This window comes from Lepidochelys kempii, chromosome 8 (genome assembly GCF_965140285.1).
Source record: "Lepidochelys kempii isolate rLepKem1 chromosome 8, rLepKem1.hap1, whole genome shotgun sequence".
Taxonomy (NCBI): Eukaryota; Metazoa; Chordata; order Testudines; family Cheloniidae; genus Lepidochelys; species Lepidochelys kempii.
In genome coordinates this window covers 108530825-108540361 of record NC_136387.1, presented here as the reverse complement: position 1 = coordinate 108540361, position 9537 = coordinate 108530825, and the positions used below count along the sequence as shown (strand labels likewise).

The 9537-nt window shown below is 48.1% G+C and overlaps 1 protein-coding gene across 1 annotated transcript in view; it reads left to right on the top strand.

Moving 5' to 3' along the window:
• The first annotated feature begins 14 nt into the window (after window positions 1-14).
• CFAP144 (cilia and flagella associated protein 144) overlaps window positions 15-9537 on the top strand; it is a 19267-nt gene continuing 9744 nt past the window's right edge. Inside the window, exons 1-2 of the mRNA XM_073358057.2 lie at window positions 15-374; window positions 1929-1988. Coding sequence (XP_073214158.1) covers window positions 242-374; window positions 1929-1988 — 193 coding nt within the window. The 5' untranslated portion in view covers window positions 15-241. The remainder of the gene's footprint in view (window positions 375-1928; window positions 1989-9537) is intronic.

The window sequence follows — 9537 nt, the reverse complement described above, 5'->3', positions numbered from 1 at the left end:
AAAATGCCGGCGGGGAACATAGCCAATCAGCAACGGGACTTTTAACTCGAGAGCCAATTGGGACTGGGGGCGGGGCTTTGCTGATCCAGGGGCGTGGTCTGAACCGTACTAATCAGCGAGTCCTCTGCGTCCGACCAAGGATCGGGGCGAAGCGCCGTTGCTAGGAAACAAGAATGAAACAAACGTAGTCGCTGAGAATTCGCCGCGCCGCGTTCCCAGCTTCCCGGGAGCGGGGCCGGCCATGGCGGCGCGGGGCCGCGAGAAGGAGCCGCCCGACCTGGTGCATCAAAACCAGATTTTCTGCGAGACCGTCCGGAAGGAGCTACGGTGCCAGAAACTGCACACGGAGTACGGGGTCAACCCCCTCAAACGGGGTGAGGCGGGAGAAAGCGGCCTACCCGCTGAAACAGAGTGAGACCGGATGGGGGAGTACAAATCCCCTTTGAGAACGGGGGGAGGCAAGGGGGCCACCCCCTCAAACGAGGCGAGACGGGAGGGGGGAGGCAAGGGGGCCACCCCCTCAAACGAGGCGAGACGGGAGGGGGGAGGCAAGGGGGCCACCCCCTCAAACGAGGCGAGACGGGAGGGGGGAGGCAAGGGGGCCACCCCCTCAAACGAGGCGAGACGGGAGGGGGGAGGCAAGGGGGCCACCCCCTCAAACGAGGCGAGACGGGAGGGGGGAGGCAAGGGGGCCACCCCCTCAAACGAGGCGAGACGGGAGGGGGGAGGCAACGGGGCAACATGTAGGAGGGCCATGACAGAGTAAGGGATTGACTCCACCAAGTGGATCGGGGGGTCGGGGGGGCCAGTCTGCTCTCTTGGGGTAGACAGTGCTTGGTGAACATGGCCGACTCACTCAGACACGAGAGACAGGGCCCAGGGTATGGATAACTTGAAGTTGTGAGGCAGCCCACGTGGCCAGTTTAAGATTGGGGTATATGGGAGCAGGTCTGGAACTGGCAGTGGTGGCCTGGGGTCACAAAACTGGGGCAAGATGGGATGGAGGCCCTAGACAGAAGGTCCTCCCTATCAGCTAGCCAGGCTCCAGTTTCCTCCTATTCACAGTCATGTAATATCCTTGTGGCAACTACAGCAATTGTTGACATGCATAAGTAGTGCGTGACTCTTGTGTTTGGGGAGGCTGGGTGCAAGTGCCAGAAGCTCCCTAGAAGTGTGAGGGTGCCTGGACTGTGGCCCTGCCTCCTGCCCCGCCCGCACGTCTCCACCTCCTCCCATGGAGAGGTGCAAGCAGCAGGTGCGGGGGGGGGCAGAGGGGGGCGAGCGCAGGGCCTCAGGGCAAAGAGGCCCCATGGGAGTGGGGCTTCGGGGCAGCATGTGGGTGGGGTCATAGTCAGAGCACCAATGGCTCCCCCACTTCTCTGGAGCTTCCAGAGGCAGTGCTCCAAAGGCAGTGGGTCACTGCTCCTCCAAGGGGAGGTGCACTGTGTCTGGCATTTCTTGCCCCGTTTGGAGAGGCTTAGTCTCCCCAAGCCTCTTATACCCACTGCCCATACTGACATGGGAAAGTAATGTTTGGATTTGTATATGTGTTGGGGTTTAAATGCTATTTAGCAGCTAGAAACAAGGAGGAACTAGCCCCATGTAGTCAGCCAGAACTCTGTGCTCTTCCAGCAAGCGGCCTGCAGGTCACAGTTTAGGAACCTGACAAATCGGTGGATGAACTCTGCTCTCTGCTCACAAACACCTAGTGCCAGGGTCCCATGGTGCCAAAGCTGATTCCCTTCAGTTCCCAGGAATTGTGACGACATTAACCAGTGCTCCTTTTCCAATCTGTAGTCTCTCTTCTCCTTAACAGCCTAAGTGAGCTGGCAGAAGACAGGATAGCGGGAGCTAGTGCTTTACCTGAAACTGCCTGTAATATTGATTCCATAATACCAACTCACCTGCATCATCACATTTCTCCCCAGTTCACACTATCACCAGGAAGCCAATGTCTTGGCATGATAACATAGAAGAGCCTGCGGATGGTAAGTAGCTTCTGAACAGCTGTTGAGATAATTAGATAAGGAAGTAATTATCAGATAAATGAGACCGATTAGAAATCATTTCCATTTTGTAAAATAAAATAAAGCATGTATGTGAAAAAAATTGAACTTTATTGGGCAGTTAAAAAAGACTCCTGAAAAAGATTAGAAACACTGGAAATGCAAGGTGGTAGCTGCACAGCAACTATGAACAAGACAGAAAAGGATTCTTGTGGCACCTTAGAGACTAACCAATTTATTTCAGAGAATCATAGAATATCAGGGGTAGAAGGGATCTCAGGAGGTCATCTAGTCCAACCCCCTGCTCAAAGCAGGACCAATCCACAACTAAATCATCCCAGCCAGGGCTTTGTCAAGCCTGACCTTAAAAATATCTAAGGATGGAGATTCCACCACCTCCCTAGGTAACGCATTCCAGTGTTTCACCACCCTCCTAGTGAAAAAGTTTTTCCTAATATCCAACCTAAATCTCCCCCACTGCAACTTGAGACCATTACTCCTTGTTCTGTCATCAGCTACCACTAAGAACAGTCTAGAGCCATCCTCTTTGGAACCCCCTTTCAGGTAGTTGAAAGCAGCTATCAAATCCCCCCTCATTCTTCTCTTCTGCAGGCTAAACAATCCCAGCTCCCTCAGCCTCTCCTCATAAGTCATGTGTTCCAGTCCCCTAATCATTTTTGTTGCCCTCCGCTGGACTCTTTCCAATTTTTTCACATCCTTCTTGTAGTGTGGGGCCCAAAACTGGACACAGTACTCCAGATGAGGCCTCACCAATGTCGAATAGAGGGGAATGATCACATCCCTCGATCTGCTGGCAATGCCCCTACCTATACATCCCAAAATGCATTGGCCTTCTTGGCAACAAGGGCACACTGTTGACTCATATCCAGCTTCTCCTCCACTGTAACCCCTAGGTCCTTTTCTGCAGAACTGCTGCTGAGCCATTCGGTCCCTAGTCTATAGCGGTGCATGGGATTCTTCCGTCCTAATTGCAGGACTCTGCACTTGTGCTTGTTGAACCTCATCAGATTTCTTTTGGCCCAATCCTCCAATTTGTCTAGGGCCCTCTGTATCCGATCCCTACCCTCCAGCACATCTACCTCTCCTTTCAGTTTAGTGTCATCTGCAAACTTGCTGAGGGTACAATCCACACCATCCTCCAGGTCATTTATGAAGACATTGAACAAAACCAGCCCGAGGACCGACCCTTGGGGCACTCCACTTGATACCAGCTGCCAACTAGACATGGAGCCATTGATCACTACCTGTTGAGCCCGACAATCTAGCCAACTTTCTATCCACCTTATAGTCCATTCATCCAGCCCATGCTTCTTTAACCTGCTCGCAAGAATATTGTGGGAGACCGTGTCAAAAGCTACACGTATCCGATGAAGTGAGCTGTAGCTCACAAAAGCTTATGCTCAAATAAATTGGTTAGTCTCTAAGGTGCCACAAGTCCTCCTTTTCTTTTTGCAGCTACAGACTAACATGGTTGCTACTCTGAAACCTATGAACAAGACAGTGTACCTGTAACAGTTCTTATTTTCCAGTTGGATTAACTGGAAAGGATAATGTTGCATAACATTTTAGTGCCTTGAAGTGGTGCGGAGGAGAAGATTGTATGACCCTGGGCCCAGGACAAAGGAATTATCCAAGCAGTATAATAGCGGCTAATGTGTGCGCCTTTGGATATTTTACCCCCAAATAGTTTAGCACAGGAGTGGGAAAACTATGGCCCGCGGGCTGCTTCTGGCCCGTGAGCCACTTTTATCCGGCCCTTAAGCTCCCACTGGGGAGCGGGGTCAGGGGCTTGTTCCACCCACTGGGGAGCAGGGTTGGAGGCTTGCCCCTCTTCACTTGCACGGCACTCCCCAGCCCCTGACTCACAGTTCCCTTGATGAGCATCATCTTCTGGCACGCAGAGCCACACTGCGACTGTGCGACTTCGCTGTGCTGTTTCTGGGATCAGAACACCCCCCCACACACACACGGCAGCGCACCCAGTCCCCTCCTGGTCTCCTACGGCCCCACCGAGCCTCGAAACCACCCAGGGGCTACACCCATCCCAGCTAGAATGCCTCCACCCGTGGCGGTATCTGGTACTCCTGCCTTGGTGTCACTGCCAGCAGGGCCCCTAGGAGTCCCCAGTACCACCCCTTAGAGCCCCCTCTCCCCACCTCGGTAACATCCCTTATAGAGCCCTCCCATGCTACACCCCATACAGTCCTCCTCCCCTACCAGGCATTCATGATGTCTTGGTGAACTTTCTGATGCACCTCTCTGTCTTTAAGAGCCCAGCAGACATGAGACAAGTGTCACAACTCCCTTTATTTTTTTTCCATATAGTGCTGCCTTTGAGAAGTTTGAACTTCAGAGACTAAGGAGGGCACCACAGGGCCTTGAGTCAGCAGAGGGAAAGCACCAGCTGGGAAGGCCTGTGGAGAAGTCCAGTCTTTAGGCAAGCGGTGCTGGGAAAGCAGGAAGACAGACCCTCAGAGAGGAGAGGCTGTGCCTAGGTTGGGACTGGGGTGAAAGAAATTAATTATTAAAGAGAGGAAGAGGAACTGGGCCCAGTTGAAACAGGGATGATGACTTTGAAGGTTTGAGTTTTCTTTGGAAAGACTTTCTTTTGAAAGGTTTCAGAGTAACAGCCGTGTTAGTCTGTATTCGCAAAAAGAAAAGGAGTACTTGTGGCACCTTAGAGACTAACCAATTTATTTGAGCATGAGCTTTCGTGAGCTACAGCTCACAACATCATCATCTTTTTTCTTTTGAAAGATATAATAAATTGTACCTAAGAAGCGGAAATGTTTTGAATAGCTGGCCTGTGTTGACATTTTTAAAGGGAGACCAAATTAAGGTGAAACTGAGGCAGGCCTCAGCAGAGCCACATTTGGCCAGGAAAGGTGTATCTTTTGGCAGACTTGCTAACCTCAGACTTTCCACATGTACATATAACACCGCTAACGATTGCACATAGATGGGAATGTTGCTAAGGTCAGTATCAAGGTATAGCTTTAAAATGCCAGTCAGAGAAATTTGGTGGGTATGTTGTTACTGTATAACTTAATCAATGCTGATAGTCAAAATTCTTATTTGGGTGAACTAGATTGACAAAAAGAAAAGGAGTACTCGTGGCACCTTAGAGACTAACAAATTTATTTGAGCATAAGCTTTCGTGAGCTACAGCTCACTTCATCGGATGCATTCAGTGGAAAACACAATGGGGAGATTTATATACACATAAATAGCATGTGATTAGTTTGTCAAAGCCTATGCACAAGGGTACAGAATTAAGATGTTTATATGCAACTAACTGCTATATCCTGACTTGATTGCTTAACTATGTATGTGGTAATGTTTAACATTTTTATGGACTAATTATTATTCATAGATTCTAAGGCCAGAAGGGACCATGTGATAATTTATTCTGAACTCCTGTATAAGGCAGGAATAATTTCTAGAGCAGGTCTTTTCAGCCAATCTTGATTTGAAAATTGTCAGTGATGGAAAATCCTTCGACCCTTGGTAAATTGTTCCAACGGTTAATTTCTCTCTCTGTCAAAAATCATTCTTTCCATCTGAATTTGTCTAGTTTCAACTGGAAGCCTGGCAGAATGGTCTCACTTGCTTGTGAGTTACCCTGTAGAGAATGCATTCCTCCCCTAAGCCTTTGGGGGAGCAAAATTCAGAAAATCAGACAGAGTAAGGCTCTCAATTTAAGTTCAGGCTTAACATTCCTAAAGCTAATACACTGAATTGATTACACTGCATATGGGCAGAGAGCACAAGAGGCTTCACAGCCAGCCACAACTCACAGGACCCATGTGACTTAAGGGCAAATGTTGTGGCCATTGAACTTGAGCAACACACAGCCACTGTAAATCCAAATCCACCCTTGGGCAGACATCAGAAATAAAAACATGCTTTTGGGGAGGGGTGGGAGGGAGGGGAGCTGTGTGGGAAAGAATGTAATGAAATTCAGAAGGTGATCAAACTATTTTTGAAAAGACAACAAATTACACATGCATATGCTTAGAGCAGAGGGGTGGGAAAGAACAGGAGCTTGGAGCCCAACTGAGGAAAATGTGGATTAAAGGGAGGGGAATAAAGGGCAGGAGGGGAAGGAGTTGAAGGCTCAGGTAAGGTGTGTGTGTAAGGCAGCGATGAAGGATGACATGGTGGTAGGGCATGTGAGAGAGATTGAAGCACGGAGCACCTGTCAGCCCTACATTCTCCCCTCCTGGGTGTGTGCTGGGGGCTGGAGGGGCAGTTCACATATCTTAGAGCTATTTGTTTCAGGCTGCATTCATTTCCATGGTGTACTTTAGAAATTACACCCTCTATGGCATGAAAACGCGCACAATAGACAAGCTCCAAGATGATGGGCAACTTCACACCTCTCCAAACCTCTCATGCTGCAGATGGATGTGTAGAGCCCCTTCCATCTGTCTTTCCTTTTTAAAAAAAACAAAAGAAAAAGTGCCCCACATCAGCATTATCCTGTGCTAGGGATCTGGATACAGCAGTAGTTGCTGATGATTAATTTTATACAATACTATAGCAGTGCACCACCTCTTCTATAATTAAGGTTAGAGAATGCTTTGTTTTTAAAGGATGACTTTTCCAAGTGCTCTAAAATCCACCTTTAAATGGACTGTCTTGAAATTTGCTATGCCGCATAGGAGTATAATGTAGGGTTAGTGGTCCAAACTGGGGATTGAGCAAGGTATTCCCAAGATAAAGCCCCCTGAAAAAAAGCATTTCATAGTGCACAGATTCTTGCAACTTTGAAGTTTGAAACCTACTCTGGACAGAAATCTGAGAATGAACTGTAAACATTCTGGTAAAGTCCTCTCTGTCAAGTGGTTTTTTTGTTTGTTTGTTTGAATGTTGGAGACATGTAATCTTAGTATAGCATATAATTCAGAATGTGCTTTAACTATTCCTGAAAAGAAAATAAATTACACATGTGAATGCTTGCTGGGAAGGGAAGGTGATTAGGTGTGGGAAGAGTAGTCTGGAATAGGGGGAGAGGACTTTGGGTCTGTGTTGAGGGATGGGGATTGTCATAAATATAAAGGGAAGGGTAAACCCCCTTGAAATCCCTCCTGGCCAGGGGAAAGCTCCTCTCACCTGTAAAGGGTTAAGAAGCTAAAGGTAACCTCGCTGGCACCTGACCAAAATGACCAATGAGGAGACAAGATACTTTCAAAAGCTGGGAGGAGGGAGAGAAACAAAGGGTCTGCGTGTCTGTCTATATGCTGGTTTTCTGCCGGGGATAGACCAGGAATGGAGTCTTAGAACTTTTAGTAAGTAATCTAGCTAGGTATGTGTTAGATTATGATTTCTTTAAATGGCTGAGAAAGAATTGTGCTGAATAGAATAACTATTTCTGTCTGTATATCTTTTTTGTAACTTAAGGTTTTGCCTAGAGGGGTTCTCTATGTTTTTGAATCTAATTACCCTGTAAGATATCTACCATCCTGATTTTGCAGGGGGGATTTCTTCATTTCTATTTACTTCTATTTTTATTAAAAGTCTTCTTGTAAGAAACTGAATGCTTTTTCATTGTTCTCAGATCCAAGGGTTTGGGTCTGTGGTCACCTATGCAAATTGGTGAGGCTTTTTATCCAACATTTCCCAGGAAAGAGGGGGGTGCAAGTGTTGGGAGGATTGTTCATTGTTCTTAAGATCCAAGGGTCTGGGTCTGTAGTCACCTAGGCAAATAGGTGAGGCTTTTTACCAAACCTTGTCCAGGAAGTGGGGTGCAAGGTTTTGGGAAGTATTTTGGGGGGAAAGACGTGTCCAAACAGCTCTTCCCCAGTAACCAGTATTAGTTTGGTGGTGGTAGCGGCCAGTCCAAGGACAACGGGTGGAATATTTTGTACCTTGGGGAAGTTTTGACCTAAGCTGGTAAAGATAAGCTTAGGAGGTTTTTCATGCAGGTCCCCACATCTGTACCCTAGAGTTCAGAGTGGGGGAGGAACCTTGACAGGGATATTATGGAGATAGGTGATAGGGGAGAGAAAAGAGGTTGGGGAACTCGGGGAAGAAGGAGTGGGAAAAAGGAGAGGATAGAAAGGATTGGGCAACGTGAGGAGTAGCAGAGGAAGTTGGGGCGGGGGTTAGGGAGTGGCTTGTTAGCTCTGAATTCTCCCCTTCCACGGGTGCTGAGATCTAGGGGAGCCTTATCCCTCTGCAAAGATCTGAGCTCCTCTCCCTGGCCTCTGGGATCTGGGGAGCCCTGTCCCTCTTGCTTTGTCCAAGTTCCCCACCCTGCCCCTCCACGGGAGCTGGAATATGAGGGGCCCTTCCCTCAGCAGGTGTCCGAGCCCCATCTTACTTAACGTGTGAGCTGGGATCTGGGGACAGAGCCTGAAGGTAATGCAGATTTAAACATCAGAAATGCAGGAAGTGAATAGTTAAGGTACACATCACCCCTGTATGGGGTTGGCCATCGTGCATATGGTGGGGGGGAAGAGTCCCTTGTATGGAGGAGGGCAACCTGGGTGGGCCTAGGGCATGGTTGGGGAAGCTGGACTGATGCAGGGGCAGGAGGTTCAGGTGTGGGTGGATGGGTTATGGCAGGGGTGGAGAACATATGGGCCAGATCTAGCCCGTTGCTTAATTTCATCCGTCCTGCGGCAAATCTCGGCGCTGCAGGTCAGAAGCCCTGAGCTTCGTTTCCCCCCAGTAGGGCTGGAACCCTGAGTGCCAACTCACCATGCTGTGCATGGGAGTCCCATATTGATATGAGCTGTGTTTATATTGAGTTCTTTGAAAGGCCAAATTCATAGAATCATAGAATATCAGGGTTGGAAGGGACCCCAGAAGGTCATCTAGTCCAACCCCCTGCTCAAAGCAGGACCAATTCCCAGTTAAATCATCCCAGCCAGGGCTTTGTCAAGCCTGACCTTAAAAACCTCTAAGGAAGGAGATTCTACCACCTCCCTAGGTAACTCATTCCAGTGTTTCACCACCCTCTTAGTGAAAAAGTTTTTCCTAATATCCAATCTAAACCTCCCCCATTATTATTGATACATGCCTTGGCCCAAGCTGACAACTTAGTCCATACTTTGTGAAACACTTTAGTGATTTCAGGGTTGAGCCTATCTGTTAACTTAACAAAGACCTCAATGTTTTTCAGAGAGCACTTACTTTATTTAGCCATGAAGGCTGTGAGGCGTTGTACCGCAGTTCCTTTCTTGCACAGCAGTCCAAACTTGTAATAGGTTTCAGAGTAACAGCCGTGTTAGTCTGTATTCGCAAAAAGAAAAGGAGTACTTGTGGCACCTTAGAGACTAACCAATTTATTTGAGCATGAGCTTTCGTGAGCTACAGCTCACTTCGATGAGCTCACGAAAGCTCTAGCTCACGAAAGCTCATGCTCAAATAAATTGGTTAGTCTCTAAGGTGCCACAAGTACTCCTTTTCTTTTTGCAAACTTGTAATAGTTTTTCTGCTGTGGAATGTTTTAGGATTGTGTATAGGCATTACCTGTGAAACCTCAACAGTAGTAGGCTAATAC